Source organism: Crocodylus siamensis, chromosome 7 (genome assembly GCF_052110815.1).
Source record: "Crocodylus siamensis isolate JL-2025a chromosome 7, ASM5211081v1, whole genome shotgun sequence".
Classification (NCBI taxonomy): Eukaryota; Metazoa; Chordata; order Crocodylia; family Crocodylidae; genus Crocodylus; species Crocodylus siamensis.
Genome location: NC_143401.1, coordinates 3,386,506 through 3,408,713, shown reverse-complemented (window position 1 = coordinate 3,408,713; position 22,208 = coordinate 3,386,506). Strand labels below are relative to the sequence as shown.

Genomic DNA, 22,208 nt, shown 5'->3' with positions numbered 1-22,208 from the left:
CAATCAAGTGATGCAGCACTTACATAACATTTTCCTGTTTGCTAAAAGTGTTTCAGAGGACTCTCTCCATCATCAGAAGGCCTTGAAGTCATTCAGCTTGGCAGTGGTTCTTTGAGTCCATCATTGTATTCATACTCCATCCTTTAAAAAAAAAATATTCCCTAGGGCTGTGTGTGTATTTCTGTGCATGTAAAATCATATCAAACAATAACGTGAGTACCTCGGATTATAAACTGACATCATGGCATTGACGCCGGTGGATCTACTTTTGATTACATCCCTGCTTGGGAGTGAGATTAGAGGCCCTAATCGTTGTCATGAAGTTGTAGTGACTCCTTGTCATGCGTGCGTGCATGTGTGCGTGCACACACATGCCAGTCCCTTCCACTTTTCCTGTTGCCCTATGGGGCTTCGAGAAAGTAAGAGGCAGTTCCTACCTGATGGTGTGGATGATCTTCACCAAAAAAATGGGAAGGAAGCCATGTACCAGTCCTGAGGGAGGAAGCATATGAAAAAAGGTATTAAAAATGAAATCAATATTATTATTGGAAGACCCCAAGCTTGTAAATTTTTAGATCTTTTTATAGCCAGCTTAAATATTTTAAATGGAGTTAAGGGAAAGAATAAAAACAAAAAAAGGCAAAAAGAGCCTTGAAAGTGGTTATCTTGTAAAGATAATTGCTTTGTATAATGTTCCTGGGAAGCTCTTGAAGAGGAGTGATTGGTTGGCATATTTAAATTTCATCTCTTAGGCATTTACTAATTATCCCAGCCTAGATGGATAAAACTAATCAAATAGCTGTTTGGCAATTCTCTGCATTTCAAAATCTAACTGGGCTAAACATAACAAAAGCAAATGGTAGTACGGCTGTGGGTTTTTTTCCCCCTCTCTGATTCCCCCTCACTTCTACAAGAAGATTTAACCCAGGGTTTTTAATGACTTGGATGCTTTAGATGCATATATTAAGCTTCAGCCAAAGCAATGTGCATGTCTACCTTCATAGCACAACATTACTTTGGTAACATTGTGTGGGTTTTTTTTATTGTGAGCTATGTTTCTCCATCATAGGCCCGAAGGGTTTCCTTTCGAGCTGCCTAGATTACAGAACAAGGCCATAAAAATCTTCTAGAATTCCAGTGGTTGCCTGTCATCTTCCATGCCATCTTACCGTCCAGAACCAGGAGTTGGACTTCTCACGTGCTAAGGGCCCTCACCTCCATTTCAAGTCGGTAGAAACAAGCACATGCTCAACACCTATGAAAAGATTCTAGGACAGAAGAGCAGGAGTAGTCAATTTGCACTTGTCCAAAGGCTTCCATGATGTATAGCTTTGGACCTGAGCCATAAAAGCCATGCCAGACCAGGGAACCAATGAAGCCCTGACATTGTGGGATTTTTTAATGGAATTTGTATTGATAATTTGATTCATTGCATAAACATTCAGCAAGTGCAGCGATGCCCATTCTGCTGATTTACGAGTCATGCGAGGACATGCAGACAAACACGAAAGGAGATGAGAATCAAAGCTATGTGGTAACAATGCAGGCCTACCCATTTGGCACTGGCAAAGAGAAAGTGTTTGAGGAAGTATTAGTGACTTGTATTGCATTTTGTGACTGTAGTTAAAGAGACACTCCAAGATGAAATTTTGCCCGGATTTTTTTTTTTAAAAAGCTTTAAAAAAATACCCCAAATGAAGTCAGTTTTAAACCATCTTTTCTGTGCTCTGTTGAGACTTAACACTGCAAGCTGTTCTGTGCCCAACACCCACTGATGTCAGGTCCCTCTGTAAAACAGCTTATAGGATTGAGGCCATAACTGGCTTCCCTTGTCTGAAGTGAGAGGAGTACAAAATTATGCGCGGCATAAACAGCGAGAAGGAAATTGTATCGACAGTGCACATTTTCAAGTACTTCATTGTTGCTCTACTAAGTAAAAAAATATATATATTTATGATGTGGTATCAAAGCTTGACAATGCTATTGAAAATGGTAGTTGGAAATCTGTGGGGGAAATAAGGTGGATTACACATCTCGGAGAGGAAAAGCAATTTGACAAGTTCAATTATAACTCAGAATCTGTACTATAAATCAACGGGAAGATGGGGTGATTAGAATTGCAGGGTCAGATCAATAATTGTCCCATCGGGTGGCATGCAGCACATGGGCAAGCACAACTGCTGAAGCTGTGAACCAGCTTGTGTAATTTCCGTATACCTAATACCAGTTTTTTTTCCAGCTGTAAAATGACATAGTATTAAAGCTCTGGATATATCATGAGTTGCCAGAGTCTGAAATGATAAAAAGTGTTCCTTTTTAACCTTGGTGTTTCATCATGAACCAGGCATTAGCATCACGTTGTGCTGATTTTTTCCATTTGCAGTTTTTTCCCCCCCGTATCATTTTCAGCAAGACTTTTGTAGCCAACATCATCTAAAATGCTTCAGAGCTAGATACCAGGCCTTTAAACCATATAGAAATGTAGGATTTCTACTTTCTGATGCATGATTAATCTCAAGTCTGGTGGCTTGTGAAATGTGCTGCTAAATTTGAACTGAACAAGACTGTTGCAAAAGGGCTGACTTGGTAGAATGGTATGAAAACTTTTGGCATGCTTACACTTACCCAAATGCTGCTTCTGAACCAGTCATCGGGGAGAGTCTGGAGTACAAGAGAGAACCACATCATGGATCTTGCTACACAAATAAACCAGTGTTTTAGAAACTGCAGTTGAGTTTTTTCTCTCATGCAAAGGAAAAACTGCAACCTTTCAATATCTCTAGGCAGCATATCATATCTCCTCTGATCTCTAGGATTATCAATCCAGAACAATATCAACAAAAAAAGTTTGTTTGCTTAGCCACCATAGCTAAGCAGGAAATTGCTTTGTACTGACACTTTTCATAACACCATAACAATTTCACATTCAAAATGGTTTTATAGGCAAATAAAGGAAAAAAGCAAAAATGCAGCCTAGTGAGGAAAGAGAGAGGCTCTGTAAATTCGTTTCCCCAGATAGCATTTGGGGTAGGACGTTTGGGGCTTACATCTTCAAGTAAAATACTTTGTCAGGAGTTCCTTGTAAAAATGCTGTCAGAACAGCCCTAAGTTTCAATGGGTGACAGAATCAACCTCTTCAAGGCTAGCTGTGCTTTGTACCAGCAAGCAAATGAACTTCCATCCTTTAGTAGAAAGGGCGCTCCTATTGAAGTTCTGCCACTAAACTTGAAGGGAAGGTGGGAGCAATTTTCCTGCCTTGAATGGTGATGTTAACCCTCTCGGGATGCCACTGATCCATCTGCACAAGAGAGAAGAGACCCCTGGGAATCCAGGATACTTTGAAGAACAAATGTTTTGCCGTTTGCAATATATCAGAACCGAGCAGCAGGTGCTATAAGAATGCCAGGCGGGATGGCCCCTTAAACTCCTCTCTCTGCTTTTTATCCTCACCTAGTTCAAAGGTGAAGTTGTACATATGTGGAATTCCTTTACAGCAGTGGATGTTTTTCCAGCTAGGTGGAACTAACATCTATTCAGCCAGCGCCGACAGGAGTGCTGCCTTCCTCTCTTAGGATCTAGAAGGGAAAACAAATTAACAGGTTCCACAGTCCCTTCTCTTCCTGTGCCTGAGTCTTTATCACAGACTGCAGGAAAATATTCTTCCCGGGAACCCCTTGAAGAATAAATACAAAGTAGAGCTCTTCTACTTTTAATGGACTATACTAGCATCCATCCTTGAAGGATGAAAGAGCATTGCTGAATATCATCAAGGAAACACCCTAGAGCTCCCTAAAGATCATTCCTAAGAGCATGGTAAAAACAATGAAAAATTCCTATTAAAAATTTCACTGAAAAACCTTGTAGAGCTAGAAAAAAAATAAATGAAAGCCTTGAGTCATATGATTGGTGCCTCCTTGATTGCCTTTTATGGGGAGGCTGTTTCTTTACCGGTCATTACTTGGGTTTCTCAAATCAATGAGCTTTAGTGACTAATTCATCCTGCTCTGAATTTATAAAGCCAAAGTGGCTTGCTTTATTCAGCCAGAAGTCCTCCTTCTGGTGGTATTGGAGCCTTAATGTTATCAGTCAGTTCTGCAAATGTTTATCCTCATTCATACAACTAGCTCTCTGAAACTTTACTTTGGAAGCTGGATGCTTAAAAAAAAAATTACTGGTCGTGTGGCTTTTTGTGCATGTGCTAATTAAGGTGCAGCCTGCCAGATACTCATTACATTGGGTTTGGGACATGTACAGCTGGAGAGGAAAAGACAAGAGAAGGCAGCTGAAAGTGTTGGATTGAAGGAGCCTGAATATTTAGTCCTCGATAGACCAGGGAGTGTGAATACAGACAACGGCAATGGTTACATAAGGGGGATTGTTTTCATCACACTTTCCCCCCTCGTCTATAATCCGTGAAGTGCCTCCCTACAGTGGGAAATACTTCACTGTGGGTAAGCAGAGGTAGAAAATACTGTTGATCCTCCAAAGCCACATTCCTCTCTGACTTGATGCCAGAGCAGGAGTTGAAGGAAAGCACATGTCACATCAAACGCTCTGGTGGGTCCTGGCAGAGCAGGGCTGCAGGGACTTGTAAAAGGTGGTTTTGTTTAAGGGTCTCCTTGGAAGCGGATGAGTGTGGCCCTTGGATCAGGAGAACGCAATACCTGTCAGTTTAAATGTTTCCTTCCAGCTGGAGCTAATGGTGTGTGTAGAAGAAAGAAGCTGTATTTGTTGGCATCCATACCAACCAACCCACTAGTTGTGAGGCCTCCCTGGAAGGTGAACTCGGTGACCTCTCGGAAGCCCATTTCAATTCGAACAGCTCTGGTCAGATCTGTGTGACTTGGAAGGGGCTTTTCAGAAGTCATCATGTCCATCTTCCTGACTACTCGGGGTTCTAGCAAAGAGATGCTGTTGAGTCCTGACGGAAAGTTCTTGGATTCTGCCCTTCTCCTGTAAAACATCTGCTATTAAATTCACTGAATGAAGGGTCACGTTAAACATCACACTGTTTTAAGCTTTTCCCAATGTTTAACCTAAGAACAGTATCTTCTCTTTCTTCTAGAAAATCCAGTGCATGGCATGGCCCAGTTGATGCTTCCTTTTAAAGCCTGTCTGTATAAATATGCTCACATTCTGTAGCAGGGCAGCTGAAGGGTTAGTCCTATAGTCACCTGATAATCCGTATCAAAAGGAGGTTTATACTGAAAACGTACTATCTGTTGGGGAGGATTTTTTGACTTGCCAGCTTCAGCAGTTACCTTTTCAACCCGGTTTTAACCACCATTCTGAGATATTGGCGTTTGTTGGGTAGGAGATGGCAAGTTCAAAGGAATTCTTCAACTAGAGTTGCCATTGAGCTTTACAACAAAGTACCACATGAGAAACAGGTACACAGTGTCTTGTACTCTGGAAACATCACAGTCCCAAATTTATGTGCCAGAACTGATGGCTCCACACTGTCAAGGTTGAAATATGACCTAGTAAAAGTATAACGCCAAGTGGGAACCTCTGGCAGGACTCTGATGTAGATGGTGAAGTTTGGCTTAGGTTTTTGCCTTTAGTATGGCACTGGCAATTACTGGGACTTGCCTCTAATTGGAATCAAGCCTTACATTGAGTTTGAAGTTTAATAAAATCTCATTGTTTTGCCAAGTGCTTTATTTTTAACTTCTTTTTTCTTTGTACAGATGATGAAGTTTGCTTGGGACAACTACAAGCTATATGCACTAGGAAAAAATGAACTTCGGCCACTAACTAAGAATGGGCACATTGGTAACATGTTTGGTGAGTCGTCGCTGTGTTACTGCAGTATTCAAAGCCTGCGTTACCTCGGCCTCTTTCCCCTTTCCCTTTTTACAGAGTGCGCAGAGATGGAACTGGGGCTGGACTGTTCAAAGTCCTTGGTTTCAGGATTGACGAGTTTAAGTCCCAGTGGATTTCTGTGGCAGCTTGGACATCTGAGCTCTTTGGAACCCCCAACTAAGATCACTTTATTTACAGCCAGCACATAATGTGTCTGAGAGTTGCAGAGCTGTTATAAAACTGACAAATTTTGTTACTAAAGCAGGAAGTCACTCCAAACCTGATAATGCTGCTGCTCAAGCTTGTAAACATCAGGTTTTTGACCAAATGGAGTGTTTTTCCTCGAATTGCCTCACTGGTGAGCAAGGATTTGGATCTCATGAAATATTGAATAAGTGAATCAGTATTAAAGGTGCTTTGCACTGTGTGCTTACTGACTTTGTAAAATTTTGCTCTTTAGCAGATTACATTTTTTGGTAACTTGCATAATTCCAGTGCTAAGCAGCTGGCACTTTCTTTTTTGTATTTCTGAGCTGTTACTCAGACCATTTTGGATATAAGTCTATTCTCTTCTGTTTCACCAGCTTATCAAACGACTTTCTGCTTGGCTCCATCTTCTACAGCACGGCCTGTGCTAAAATGATCATGCTGATGGGAAAGTGCCCAGCATTTGGGGAAGTGGTGACAAAAGGAAGGGCTGGCCATTTCCTCTTAACCACTCCTTTCACTTCCCTCCAGCAAGAGTGTCCCCAGACCCTATCCTGCCTGTAGTCAGATGTAATATCTCAGAGTCCTGTATCCAGGGGAGGGTGGAAGTAGATTTTTTCAGTGAATAAACAGTGTGACGGAGGCAGTGAAAATAAACCCTTTACTCTCTTCTGTGAGGCTGCTAACCCCTTCCAGCTCAGAAGTTCAGGGCTAAGCATGATCCTCAACCTCAGATGACCTGTAGGTGCATTTTGAATGCACATTCATAAGGTGATAATTAGTTTTGTGGAAGTGTGCGAAGAATCTGAGCATGGTGGGTTGGAGCGGTTTCAGCATGAGGGTGCTGAATGAGAGTTCAGATGTGTTGGCACAGCACAGTAGAGATCTCGGAGCAGCTGGCATGTTTGGAGAGGGAGGGATGGTGTGTAGCGTAGTTGTGGGACTGGAGACCTGACTTCCATTTGTAGCTCTGTCCTGGAGTCCGTATCACCCCGGACAAGGTACTTCACTTTTCTTTTGTTTCCTTGGGGCCCATACTTACGTCACAGAAAGTGCCTTCAAAGAAGAGGGTGGGGATGTTTGTATTGTGTCTACTTGTGGTATTTGGGGCTCCAGAGTTTGCTGTCCCCCATTTTTATTACCAAACCCTTTCTCTTTCTCCCCAGGACCAAGACCATGACCCCCATCCCCCCATGCCCCTCCAGAACTGCTTCCCGCATCTTGCCTCCTAGTTTAGACTTTGCATTTTGCTGCTCCTGTTGGTTTGGTGCATCAGAGCTTTTCTCTTCTGCAGAACTTGTCAGAATTCCCAAAAGGAGGTGGCTGTAAACAGATCAAAATATTGAAAGGTTTTAAATGCGTTTCTCATGCTAGAACAATTGGTGGTACTTGTGCTTGCTTGTAACATGTCTGTGAGGGCTCTCAAGGAAAACACCCTGGAGCCCAAGGGTTTTGCAGACGATTGCTGAGGAGATGCTACGTGGTGCATTTCTTACTGCTAAATGATTTTTTTTTCCCCCTTTCAAACTGCTGCTGACTCTAGAAATGAAGCATCAGACAGTCCCCTGCCATGATCGTGCATCCCTGTTGTATTCAGAAGCATTTTAAAATTATGGGGCGTACTGATTTTCTTTTTTCCCCTCATAATGCTTTTTTTTTTTCTTACTCAAGCCACAGATGTATCGTAGGCAACCCTGGTATTCTTCTGACTGGAGGTGTCAAAACTCAGCTGAGATTTCTCTACAGCTGCTTCTGTGTGGGAGGGAGGACACCTCTTTGGGGCTATTTTAAAACATGTTTGTGTGACTGAAAAGTAATCAAGTTCTTCAGGGGTGATGCATTTTCCTGTTGTGGAAGTGATGCTCACTTATAGCCAAGCCTTGGTTTTCAGCAGCCTCCCCCTGAGGGAAGCCGGGGATCTGCTTCTTATCATCTATATTCTGGTAAATGGCAGCAGAAGCACAAAACAAACATTCACCTTCTGTTCCTGCCTGTGATTCTGTCTGTGCTGTTATGGAGCAGTGAAGTGTTGGCATTCGTCTCGCCAGCCGCCGAGGTGGGGAGCAGGGCCAGAACTCCGCCGCCACATCCCTACCTCATTTCCTTCCTCCCCACTGAGCTAATTCTGCTTATAAGGGACCAGGTAGAACTGCCCCATCACATCATCCCAGTTTTCTCCCATGTGATACTCCTTCCCACTCAGTGATTTGAGGGAGGGATTCCTTTTGGATTTCTATGCCTAAAGATACACTGCTGGCTAGGCTGTATGACGTGTTTGCCGCCTTCAGCAGGGCATGGACTTGGAGGCAAGATTCCAAACTTATTTAACCGCTGGTCTTCTATGGTAAATTTGTTCTTATACAGGGAGTCCTCGGACTTATGACACAATTGGTTCCTGAAAACAGCATCTTCAGTCAAAACTTTGTAACTTGGAACTGATTTTCCCATAGGAAACCATGTTATAAATGGGGGATTTGTTCCTGAACCAAGGCCCGATGCCCTATTTTCACCAAAAATAACCTAGAATTTTATACTCAATTATAGATGAGTAATATAGCTACATAATGCGTTTATAGTGTAAATAGCAATCCTGTTGATTTGGAAGGACTTCGTTGACTTTGCTGGACTTCTTGGAGGGCTCTTGATTGGACTTTTTGAAGGTTGGCTGGAATCTTTTCAGGAGTCTCGGCTGCAGGTTTTTCTGGAGTCTCGTTGGCTTCCTTAAAGAAGGTGTCCAAGGAAGTTTGGAGAGATGTTCTCCAGGGAGACGGGTGGCGCAGCAAACTTGTTCGCCAGTGTCGTGTCGGATCAAGCATTGTGAAGTTGAAACTGAAGTCAAAGTCGAAACCATGTCAGTTTATAAATGTTGTAAGTGCCATTCCTTGTAACCTGAAACTTGTTACTTAAGTAACATGCTCAGAATTTGATGCTCCTGATCAACTGGCACCAAGACTTTTTTAATTTTCTGTGCATAATGAAAGGGCCACCAAAATGGGGGTTGGGACACATGACTTCTGAGGAAAGACTGAAGGAACTGGACTTATTCAGTCTGGAGAAGAGAAGAGAAGACCAAGAGGGGACTTACTAGCAGCCTTCAACTACCTGCAGTGGGGTTTGAAAGAGGATGGAGCTGGACTGTTCTTAGTGGTGGTGGATGACAGAACAAGGAGCAATGGGCTCACGTTGCAGCAGGGGAGGTTTAGGTTAGATATTGGGAAAATCTTACTAGGAGGGTAGTAAAACAGCCACTCTGGAGCAGGCTCCCCAGAGAGGTGGTGGACTCTCTATCCTTGGAGGTTTTTAAGACCCAGCTAAACAAAGCCTTGGCTGCAGTGATCTAGTTGGGGCTGGTCCTGCTTTGAGCAGCAGCTTGGACTAGATGTAACCTCCAGAGGTCCCTTCCAACCCTCACTTCCTATGATTCTGTAACTCATGTATACAAATGTAAATGAGTAAACTATGAGTCTTGCAATTTGAAGCCCATTAGAGATCATTAGTCAGCTTTCCATCTTTACAGTGGGGTGAACATACTGTAGAACATACACTGCTATTTCACCTACTCTTGGTGATATTACTGAGAGCTAGTGCCTTGGAGTGATGAATCATGCTGCTAATGGTATAAGGAAGGATCTATCATGAGTGATATAATCCCATGTTACACCGCACTCTTATTTTGCTCTAACCTCAGTTTTTATTATTCCCCTTGATTTTCTTCCTCCATTTTATAAGGGGCCAGACTTGAGTGGGATCTGTGCATGCCCATCATCTCTCAGGATCAGGCCCAAAGGATATTGATGTAGGAAAGATATTGGTCTGAAAATGACACTGTCTTATAAGCATAGAAAAGAAACACCTGGCTAGAATTGGTAGAAGTATTTTTTTTTCCTGAGTTTAGGTTTGCATCTCCAGTCAGATTTGAGTAATTTAATCCCTGCCATCCTTGGTATCTCCAGGTCCCCATCTTTCATGTTGCTGAGCATAAACAAATGTTTATATAGCATATCTCGATCCTTGGAGTGAGAGAGCTGGGGGAAGATAAAGTTATGTACTGAGGTGTTTCACATACACTTCTCACTATAACAGTGTGGTATAACAGGCTTATTATTCTGCCCTTTCCCCATATCTGTCATGGCCTCTTATTTTTCTGACAAAATGTTTTTAAATCCCGTTAGCTTTGCAGTATTTCTGTAGCTATGGGAGAGCAGACTGGCATCTCTTTCTGCTTGTGCATCAGCCAAATTGTCAGTAACATTTTGATTGCAGGGTCTTTATTGCAGCGATAAGGTAAAAAGCTTGATTTTTTTCAGATATTTCATGGAGTGTGCAGGGCTGACAGTTAGAAAAATCCATCTTTTGACTTGTAACCTGAGCTAATTTGCTCAGAAATCACTGACAGCAAATAAATATGGAATCTTACAATACCATTATACAGTCACTTTTCACAGCCTAACAGCTCTTTAATATACTAATTTTAGTGCAAAAATAGCAATCCCTAACTAGATTTTTTGTCACTAACTGGGAATCTCATTTAGCATCTCAAATTGTCTTGTCAAGGCTACTGCTGCTGCTTTCAGCAGAAGCTGAATTTGTACTTCTTTGTGAACCTCTGCAAGTTTCTCTGATGTGAATATATGTGACAACTGTCACATTCGGGACCCAGGCAGGTCAAACGGTCTGAAAACCATGGATCTCACAGCAGCTCGGTATAAATGATGCAGGATGTTTAGAGTTCATCTCTGCAGACAGTTCTTGGTATTGTTCCATGTTCGAGTGTTTTGGCGATGGAGTACACGGAGTGTGCACAGTAGATCGGGTCTGTGGACACTGTATCAACAATTCTTGGAAAATCAGCGGGTGCACAGGTTCAATTCATGTACTTGGCTCGGGTGCCTGTGAGCTTCCTGCACTGTGCTGACAGTTTGTTTTGATGAGGGGATGTCATTGGCCCCAGCCGCTGGGAAACCAGGCTGTTTTGGATCCCTTAGCTGGACAGGGATTGCAACAGCTTGGGAAAAGAGAAAGGAAGGTGATGAAAATATATGGTGTAATGCGTTCAAGAAGGTACCAAATGGATGGTTCCAGAAATGGAAGGCCTAACCCAGGGTGCTGGGAAAGCATTTCTTACCCACTTGCTACAATCATAGACTCATAGAAAATGACGATTGGAAGGGAGTTCAGGAGGTCGCATCTAGTCCATCCCCCGCTCAAAGCAGAACCAGCCCTAACTAGATCGTCCCAGCTAAGGCGTTGTCTACAAGGGTCTTAAAAACCTCCAAGGATGGAGACTCCACCGTGTCTCGGGGTAACTTTTACTATCCAGGGCTCATTTAGTCTGTGAGACTGTCTTCCAAAGGATCAACCAGTACCAATTCTGTGGGTGGTCTTTATGATGCAGACAACACCTCTACTAAACTATTGCCACCTAAACTCCTTTTTGTATGGACTTCTGCTATGGTCCTAACAGTTTAGCTTTTGGTCACCATTAACGAGTTGCTGGGATCAGATGCGTTCTCTGGATACAAAAGGCTTCCTGTCCCATTATCAGTCCCTTGAACTATTCATTCTCCCTGTTGACTACACATTTTCCAAATAGCTGCATGCTTTGTTACCAGTGATTTAGTGAGGAGACAATAAAGCTGGCAAGTAAGCTACATAAGCCAATTAGAAGCAATGGGAGTTGATGTATATGTATTTAACACTGGGAAGGTAATTGGATGAAAATATTTAATAGCAGCATTCTTGGTGCAAGAAGAGAAATGTTAAACTCCAAATGCATGCTCACTCAACGGAGTATTTTTTGGCTCGTGTTCGTGCCTTTTTCCCTGTGATCACAAAATTGCAGAGCCCTGGAGTGTCATTTTATGTGATTAAAAAAAATGTTCTCTGAATTTGCAGAATTGTTCCCTTCAATTGCTGCATATCATATTACGCTTTTTGCTTCATGTCCTTTTTAAGGAGAAAACTCTTCCCCTCCCCCCTGCAGCACTAATGAAGATGTTTCCGCTGTTCCCAGAATACTGTCACTTGCTAGCTGCTTTTGAGCGTAGCTTATTACCCAGTTGAATATTATTTTTAAGGAAAGGCATTTTGAGTTTACACTGGCTTCTGCTGCCGCAGAAATCTGTAGCACCAAACTTATTTCCTGTCAGCATGAAGCTGTGATTCAGGATATCCATCCAAGCATCAAAGATGTTGGGTATTTGTTGGATGATTCATACTGGAGCTGACATTTATCCCTGTGTTTTTTTTCCCCTCCTCCCACCTGCCAAAGATTCATCCCTCCAGACAAACAGGGCACTTCATTAACCCTCCCACAGACACATACCTATGTGTGGATCAGGGCTAGGGATGGTTGCTCCCTGGTACACAAAGGCAGCCTGTCTATACTTGGAGGCATCTTCATTTGAAGGTAGGGTACAAAATGAAGTGCAGTAGCTATTCCACAATAGCTGTGTGTGGATGCCTAATTCTAGTGTAGTTTACTCCACATTGTCATTCCTGAATAATACCATGGGGAGACAAGTTCTGAAATCCCTGAGTGCACACCACAGCGGATCAGCTGCCCATGTTCATCTCGCCAGACATCTCTCCTCGTGTGGAGTGATGGAGGCCTCCTGAATCAGGAGGTAAGGTTGTCATCTCCTGAACTCAGACCTTCCATATTGCTCTGTGGAACCTTGTCACTAAAACCACCTCCTTACCGTGGTTACCACAGCAAGGCATAGTTACTCATTTGTAGGAAAAAGCACTTTACTTTCAGCCCCACAACTCTGAATGCTCTTGAACAGGAGTCAGCACAGCCCGCTGGCTAAATCTAGCACACCAAATGATTTCTCATCCAGCCTGCAAACCTGGAACACCAACAGCAATTCAGTAGCAAGGGAATTGGCAGCTGGGTCACGGAAGGGGTGGCAAAAATTCAGCAGCAGGGGTAAGTGGTGGCCCACCTCCAGACCAAGCCACGTTTTAGTTCAGCTTGCTGTGTCATACAAGGTTGCTGATCCCTGCTCTTGAAGATTTCTTAGAATGGTGTGTGCCCTGATTTCTGACACTGCTTAATCATCAGTGTGGTAGCAGTCTGCATAAGGCCAGTTAAAGGATCGCAGTGAATTCTTAATTTTAGTTGGGTGCTATTTCCCTTTTCACATATAAAGGTTCTAACATATTCCAAAGAGAAATGTGGTATGATAAAGGAAAGCAAGTGGGGAAAGAAAAAAGCCATACATGCACTGAGAAAACTATACAGATTTGTCAAAGCACTGCACTGACGTCTTGAACTGGGCAAAGTGTTTTCAACAAAGCATTTATTCACCAAGAAAGGCACTTTCAGGGCAGCCCAAACTATTTGTGAATTCAGCAAAGAGTTTTTCAGCTGAAACCAAATGAAAAGTATTTTTGGAAATGTCAAAATGGTTCATTTTGACATTTCTGAATTGAAACATTTTGGATTTATTTTTTCCAGGCATGATTCATAAGGCACTTAAGGTCCATTCACAAAATGGAGAGGGGAGGAGGAGCTGCCCCTGTATTTTACAGCCTGTATTGGATAGGTCTGATTCACAGCAGAGATCTGAACTGAAGTTTTCCATCTCTTGAGGGACGAAAAGGACTTTTGGGGTATTCTGCGGCAAGTCTCTCACTCGCTCTTATTGCAGTTATCCCACTTTGTCTGAATAAGTAAACGTTCACTGGGACAAGCGCTGAACCCAGGCTAGCTGCTATCCTAAGTGAGCAGCCTGACTGCCTGTTACTGTTGCTTTCTCTTGTGTGTACAAAATGGGACAGTTTCAACAGGACCACTTGGGAGAAACTGCCCCCCAAATTCCTCATACCTGAGAGAGATGCTTGAGAGATGGAAGTTGAAGTTCCTGCTCTGAATCATGGAGAGATGCGGGAGGTTTCAACCAGGATGTCCCGAGTGGGCCTCTGTGCATTGGAGTGTAGAGCATGAGGAGGCCCTGCTGCTACCATTACCACCAACTCTAGCTCCTGGGAGTAGCTCCTAAGTTGACTGGCAGATCTAGTCCTTTCCTTTTAAGTATCCTCTGCTTCACTCTAATTTTCGCTTGAATGACATTTTGGGAGGGGGCAGGGGCTGATTTGCCAAAAAAATTAGAAAAAATCCTTATTATGGATCTGAAATAACAACTTACAATTTGTTCAGCCGCCAAACTAAAAAATCAGTGATGTTTATCGCCCCTCATGCAGCATAGTCTTCTTGAGTCTGAGTCAAAGCCCCTGTTGCCTCCAGGGTTCTTTGGATTAGACCCATAGCAATTTTGCATTACAGGGGTTTGTGCAAACATTGGATTTGCTCCATGTGGATTCACATCCCTTGAATTTAGCTTGGAGTTTCAGAGTCAAACAGACCCGAAACACTCAGCTTAGTAAGACTTTGGTGTAAGATGCAAAGTGCAGACACAAACTGCAAAGAATGTGTATGTTTGGGACTTAAGAGTTTGACTCCAGCCCTTGAGATACTGAGGACAGCTGTGAAGCTTGGACTGCAGGGTTTTGGTTTGGGTCCATCTCTAAGAAGACCAGGCAAACTCCACATTATTGCAGCATAAAACCCATTAATCATCCCATGCTTCCTCCAGAGCTTTGTGAACCTTCCGATGACCCTGAACTGAATTTTGAGTTTAATGAAGCCTAAAGCCTGGAGAGTATCTTGGGATTTTTCAAAAACAGTCTGAACAGGGAAAAAAGAAAAACAGCAAAAGCAGGCAGCAAAGAAGCAAATAAAAACCTATGAAGGAAGACATTCCTGTTCAGATATCATAGGCAGAGAATAAGGCCCAGCATTTCTTCTCTAGATGGCTAGGAGATAGTAAGCAGAAAAAACACAGGGTTGTATGCTAGTAAGAGACCATTGCTGTTGATCATGCTGGGGACAGATCTCAGGAGCAGGGTGTAGAGCAGGAGCATCTGTGGGGGGCGAGAGCACTGTGGAAGTGGTATAAATATAACCTCCCTGCTCTTCTTTCTTCCTAGCCCAGGAAGCTGTCTTTAAACAATGTAAGCTTCTATTTAAAAATATTTAAAGAAAATTTAAAAAATAGCCTCTGTATGAAAGTTTTGTGCCTTATTCTGGACACTAATTATGCAGAAATAACTGTCTAATCTTCACAGATATTGAGTGTATGATTAAAAGGCAGCCAACTGAGAGTGGGTGTAGTTGGATTGCTGACTGGCTCTTCTCTATTATGGTAGCAGCTCCATAGCCAAGGCTGCCTTGAGATCTGCAGTCAATGCAGGGCTAAAGCCAAAAACACAGCTTCAACTCCACCGCTTTCAACAGCAAGCCAGAATGCTGGCTTAATTTTAACACAGAATTTACAAAGCTGGATGCCAAATGTTGTACCATCATTTACAACTCTGATCACCCTCTGCTGATTAACATATACCTTTCTCAGATGATTAGGCAAACTTCTCTTGCGACCATCGCTGGCAATCGGACCCGATCCCTAACTCGCACACACAGATACAAAGCCACATGCAGTCTGGATTGGGAAAGCTGTCCAAGCCTTACAGGTGTTGTCTAAAACATGTACCTGTAATTACCAAACATCAGAGTTCAGGTTGGTCATGGTGGGGGTTGCTGTGGAAAGGATAAGAACAGTTGGTGAATGGACTGGTTTGTCTGGCCTCACCGCTTATTTCCATGCTTCGTACAGATTGTATTCAAGGACTAAGCATTTTAACCACCGTAATGAGATCAGTTAATAAGCGTGTAGGAATTGTGTGACAAGTTCCTTGGCAGCTGTAATTCTGGCTGGTTCTGGAACACCCACCCAGTCTGTGCCTTGCACATCTGGTTGTGGAGGTTCCTAGTCACGGAAAATATTTAGGTAGGTGAGGGAACAGAATAAAACTCCTAGCCCATGCTCTGCCCCATGCGCCCTTCCCTAGGATCTTGCTTGTGGTTTGGTTCTAGAGCGAAGCCGTGGAACATGAGCTCTTTGGAGTACAGAGTCATCAACAGCATGCAGTAATTGTGCTGTGCTCATACTTGGCTTCTGGTTGCAGCTTTTCTCCAGTATGTCCAAAGGAACCAGGATTCAGCCTCTGAGTGTGTGCCTCCTTGGACGTTTTCAGGAGCAGGTTGGACAGACCTATAGCTGAGATGATCTAGCCAGGGACAGTCCTGCCATGAGCAGGAGGCTGGACTAAGTGGCCCCCTGAGGTCCCTCCCAGCCTCACTTGCCTATGATCCTACAATCTTCTCAGCATGAATTGTTTCACTAGATGTTGTACACTATGCTAGAAAGATCCTGGATTTGCATGGGTGGAGCATGGTAGATTCCCAAGGGACTGATGGAAATCACTGGGCATAGATCTGTCTTGTTCAGATCTGGGTGTGGGGTGGAGCTCCAGCACGCATTATAGAAATTCCCAAAGGTGAATGCATCACTACTGGTATCTTAATCTATTTGGGCATTGGCTATCACTCTCTTCCTTCTTTCTTCTGTCTGGCAAACGTGAAAATCAAAACCAGATGAATGCTAGGCCCTTTGCAGAAAACTGGAGCAAATTTAGAACTTCATTTTATTCAATAAAGTTATAATTTTTCTATGTTGAAAATATCTTGTGACCTCTACTTTTCTGCATTTGGCTTGTCCTTGTCTACTTGGAAAGGGTGAGTTGGGTAAACTAGATAACAGCAGATTTCTTCTCTTCTATTTGTAATTTATTCCTTTTCATCCCTTTTTTTAAAAAAGGAACCCCTAAGAGATTACAAAACCCTCCTATGTCCTTCCCATCCACCCAGTTTTAACACCTAAGTCCTACGTAAGATTTGTTTTTGGAGTGGTGCTACTGAAATTTCTCGTTGCCTTTTTGTTGTTTTTTTCTCATCAACTGTTTGTCTAGATTAGTGTTAGACTTTGCTGTTTTTCATTGACTCCAGATGGTCTCATGTAGAATTGTTTGGGTTTTCTTACAGCAATTCCCTCTGTAATTTCTCTAGGTATCTGCCACATTCCTCCTATTCTTTCATCTTGCTGAAACATGCTGCCTTTTGGGATGAGAAGAAAATCTCTCATTCCATTTAATACAGATTTAACCTAATCCCAAAGGACATCAACTTTCATATCCGCCTTGTCACTGATTTCAAGGTTATAGCTTCATGTATTTATAGTATTGCAGTAGACACTTTTAATGTAAAGACTTACAACTTTTTCATCTTAAAAAAGCAAGTATTTTTAAAATTTCCTTGGCTTGTTCTCACCTCTCTGGGGAAAAAATAGAAGTTTGAAGAAAATCCCTTGTGACTTGTCTTGAGTCATTTGTGTGAAAGTGTGTGGAGAGGAGGGTTCTTAATAGAACGGTTCACACTTCTTATGATAGTTTGTTCTCAAAAATTATACTGTGCCATAGCACTCACTGTATGTAGTCCTCGATGCAAAGTAAGATTGCATTGGACTTGAAGAGAAAAGCTTTGGTTCAGGATATGAAGATGTTGCAGATGAAAATATTATTACAGAGGCATGATTCATTTCCATACTGATGTCAACGTACACAGAGTACGGTTGCTTAGATTTACAAACGTGCCATAAAGAGCACCTACGCTTATTTCCATTTTTAGGCCAAGTGCTTTATTTTTGAATGGATGATGCCATGAAGATTTAATTTCTTCTCGGGGGAGGAAAGAGCAAGGAAACTGCATGAATTGAACATTCTGGCTAAAATGTTAGGTGCCCTGGAGTCAAAAAATTCCAAGCAGAGAGATTTGTAGCAGGCATAAGTCACCTGTAGCACCTGCACAGATCCTCAGAAGTTTGCATGACACACTACAGTTATAGCAAGTAATTTAAGGGCGAGGGAACTAAGACTTATGTTTTACCCATGGCTGAGGGTGAAAGTTTTCCACTGGCTGCACAGGAGCAATGTCCATGCATGAGGCATCTCCAATTAAACTCTAGTGCCAGTCTGAAAAGTCCCTTTGTCCTGGCAAGCAGAATCCTGGTTGCTGGGAGGACTGACACTTTAAATGTCCCAACTCCTGTGCACACGCAGAGTTGTAACTACATTGTCATCAGTGCAGCATTTTGATTTTTGCATCTAATCGTCAAAAAGCAGTTCCTTTCCTTATCATTACTCCAGTCCATCTCTGAGGGGCTGCTCCGTTAGTTCATTTGTTGGAACCTTGCTGCATAAGGAAGCCTTGATAACTTGGACCTAATCAGCTACCTGTAAAACTGCCGCTTTTAGCCATAAAGAAGAGACTCCGCTTCAGACTTTCCAAGTCTAGCATTTCTGGGCCCACCACCTCCCACTCAGCTGTGCAGTGGGGCGCTGCCTTGGGTCTGGGGCAAGAGGGAAGCTTTATTTCTATATCGGTGTTCAGCCCTTGCTGCTTGTGTTGTCTGTGCATAGGCCCTCTGCCAACACATTGGGAAGGTTGAGTTCGTGGCTTACCTGGCCTATGGTGTCACTGAGGAGATGGGCAATCCTTAATCTCCCAAAGCAGATATTCCATCTGCTCTAAGAGCACCTGTGTTATTCTTGGAGGGAGAAGTATTGTCTAGCATTATAAATTTCCTCTTGCCTTTTTTTGCTGTCATAACGCATCTGCCGTTGCCATTGCTGCTGCTGAAGAAATGTATGTGGAAGATAGAAGGGTACTTTCTTTCTGATTATTACAGCAGCGCCGGCCTCTCTCTTTGTGTTGCAAGATGAATTAGCAGTCTCTGCTCATTAACTGCTAGCTGTGTCTCTTGAAGTCCGTGGATAATTGTTTTAGATGGGATGCGTGTGTTCCTTTTAATAGGCCTGCTGAGGCCCCGTATGTTAAGCAGTGCAGTTCCTCAGGGAGGCATACGAAGAAGTAAAGAGTATATAATCACATTACCTTTAGCCAGGCTAATATTAATTTCAGGGACAGATGAGAGGCTTTTTGCTCCAATAATGTTTCTGTTGTCCCCTTCCTTTAACCTACTGAACCAGCATCTCCAGGTTTACTCATCACTTGTCATCAAATAACCTACTTTAGAAATAATCATGTCAGTCTCACTGGCATCCCAGCCCTGGCGTGCTGGCAGAGTAGAAAGCCTTTCTCCCAAAGGACTATTTGAACCATTATTGCTTTCAATTTCTCACCGAGCTCTCCATCGCAGACCTGCACTCCTGCAATAAAACATCTTGACCACAGGAAACAGGTTAGACCATGTACAAAGCACATACTGCTTTAAGGGGTTTATTCCAAAGGTCCAGTCAAACCAGTTTGTCCTTTGGGAAGCTCTTGAGTAATAAAAAAAACAAACCAAAAAACCCGAACAAAAAATCCCCCTTCAATTTGAGTTTCAAGAAAGTTACTTTTTAATGCTGTTGACACTTCACACAAGCCTCGTGCCTGTCAGCAGGGAACCGCTGAGCCCTGAAAGATGGGCTTTGCAGATGGGGAAACTGAGGCACAGAGGATTAACCTTTGGGATCAGCCACTAGGTATTAGATACTGTAGAGCTTCGCCTGGCAATAGATGTTTATCATGAGCTTTCTCTCCTGCCAAGTGGAAGGGCAGTAACTATCTAAGGGACTTTCACTACAGTGGGCATTAATTTTCCTGTTGAGTGCCTTTCGGTTTTTCAGTGCACGATAAGAGTGCTTTCAAGTGGCTTTGGCCAGTTTGACCTCCTCCAGCTGTGGCTTACCTTGCCATATTAACCTTTCTAAATGAATTCAACTTTTTTTTCTTCTTTTTTTACTACTTTTCCACCTCCCCCTCATCCTCTGCTTGCCCAGAGAGAGACTGCAGACTGTTCAGGCTGAATGTGAGAGACTTACAACTTCGAAGGAAATTGATATTTGAACAGCACGACCAGTTTCTAATACCAAGAAAGAAAACTATTTCCTCCCCAGCTGGAGAACTCCATGTCTAAAATTTGATTTTAACAGCCTAAAAGCTAACACTTCATGGTGCAGTCCTGTATTTGATGCCAGATTTACCTAGGGACTCTGCCGTACATAAGCTGACACACATTGTTCAGGTGGAACTGTGTGATTCATTATCACTTCCTGTGAATTCAGAGGATCAACTCATGTTGACAGAGAAAACCAGAATGAGATGTCTGTGGCCAGAAGTTTGGGCAGATCTTGCTAACACAGTTGTTAGAATTCTTCTGGTTCGAATGGGAAGTGAAGTATCCTCATTTGAGAAACACTTTTCTCCAAGTTCTGCCATTTTCAGCCAGATGTACAATATGGCTTACCATACTCAAGCCAGGGACAGAAGACTATGCACGCTTGTGTTCCCTAAGGCTGTCTCCGAGGAATCATCAGCACTTTGATCATTTTTCCCTTTGGGCTAAAAAGGAAGCAATTAGTCCAAGAAAGCATATGCTTATCTCTTGGCATGTTTTGGGTGTCCATACTTAGTGTGGGTGGGCACTCCTGGATTGCCCTGAGTGTGTTGAAGTTTATGGGTACTTGTTCAAGCTGGCAGACGTTTGTCTGGGAGTTGGAAGACATCTCGGTTTGAATGAGTGGCTGTATGCTTCACTTCCTTGTGTAATATGTCGGATAGCTTAGGGCTTCTATATTTGGGTCTACGCACAAAAAGTAGAGAATGGAGGACAAATATGGAGGAGACAGAAACATTCTGAATATAAAGTGTCCTGTAACTGAAGTGCTGACACATGCATGCAGTGGTTCATTTGGAAAGCAGAGACAAACGAGGGTTCTCAAAAGCAAATAGATTTTTTCCCATTCTGCAAGAGAATGTGCTGATAAGAAAAGAAATTGATCTTTTCTAATTCTTAGACTGATTTTTTTTGTCTTTTATCTTTCTAGTGCTATTTGGTTGCTCGCACCTAGTTTTAGTTTGCATTACCTTAAACAAAAGGGGGAGCAAATTTATATGGTGTTAAGTTTTCAGGTTCACAGACAACCTCAACAGGAAAGATACAGAAGTAAAGTATTAACAGAAAAAGGTTGTCGTTGGGATTGCAGCATTCATCAGGGGTAGATAACATTGCTTCACAACCCCGGATGTTGCGGTTTATAGGCAGCTGAAATACCAAGTTGCACAAGGACAGTAATGAGGACTTAATTCAGAATTTCCATTTCCTCATTAAAAGGTCTATAAAGCTTTTGTTACATTAACTTAGTTTTTCTGTTTAATTTAATTTAGTTTAAGTTAATGCAACTGATTTGTTGAATGATCACTAGCCCTTTTATTTGAGTGAGCTGGCAATAGTATAAAAATCATTAGCAGCTGGTTTGATCTCATTTATTTTCCTTCTTCTCACTCCTCTAGAACGGATTATATCACTCAACGGTGGCTTAGAGATTTTTTCCATGCTAGATTATAATTAAGAAAGGAAAAGTCAACATTGAAACAATGGTTGCTTTGGTCTGTCAGGAAAGGTTCAAGCTGAAGGTTTAACAGTATTTTATTTTAGCCAAAATATGCCAACACACGGGGAGCACAAATAGCTAACTTGCCAAGCTTGGAGGTGCTTGGGAAGAAGAAGCAAAGAACAAGCCAGTTCATGTGAATGGGAAATAAATTGAGGACATAATAAATGAAGATGGGGAAATTGCTAGAGCTGTGATCAAACTTTGGGAGCAGGCCAGTGCACAAACCATTGTGTGATCAGAGCTGTGCCCGAGAGTGCTGTGAACCTCCTGTGTATTATTGACTCTTTTTTTTAATAGCATTGCTGCCATCAGGATTGAGAAGAGCAGCTTGAAAGTTCTTTGGCTTAAAAAAAAAAGAAGCAGCAGATTCTGGGATACCAGACCTGTTCTGTGAACTTGTACCAGTTTCAAGAAATGATTCATTTAACTCTGCAAACGCCTCTTCCTTCCCCTCCCCACAAAGCTCTTTTATCCTAGTGTCCACATGGTTTTTAGTAGCCACGTACAAAACTAGCTGCACAGTTGAGGGGCCTTTTAATTTTTGGTGCTAATGAGAAATAGGTTCAGTCACTGAGTTCCCCTCCTCAGCCCCAGAGATTGGCCTTCAGCTCAAAGTTTGGTCCCCCGCTGTGATGCAGTTTGGGAAGCCCGCACCGCTGCTGCACTTGTTTTTCTGTGAGTAAGCAGAGCTGCCAATAAATCAGGGGCTTAGGGCAAAATATTCCAGTGCTGCCTCCACTGCTGACCAGCTGGTGAGCCGAGACAGTCATTTCACCTCTTGTGGCCTCGGTTTTTCTGCCTGTGAAATGGGAATTACAACAGAAGTCTCTTTTTGT

General features: G+C 42.7%; 1 protein-coding gene across 1 annotated transcript in view; it reads left to right on the top strand.

Moving 5' to 3' along the window:
- The window catches only part of MAN1C1 (mannosidase alpha class 1C member 1), a 70,465-nt gene that overhangs the window by 16,270 nt on the left and 31,987 nt on the right, over positions 1-22,208 (top strand). Inside the window, exon 2 of the mRNA XM_090057608.1 lies at positions 5,691-5,787. Coding sequence (XP_089913734.1) covers positions 5,691-5,787 — 97 coding nt within the window. The remainder of the gene's footprint in view (positions 1-5,690; positions 5,788-22,208) is intronic.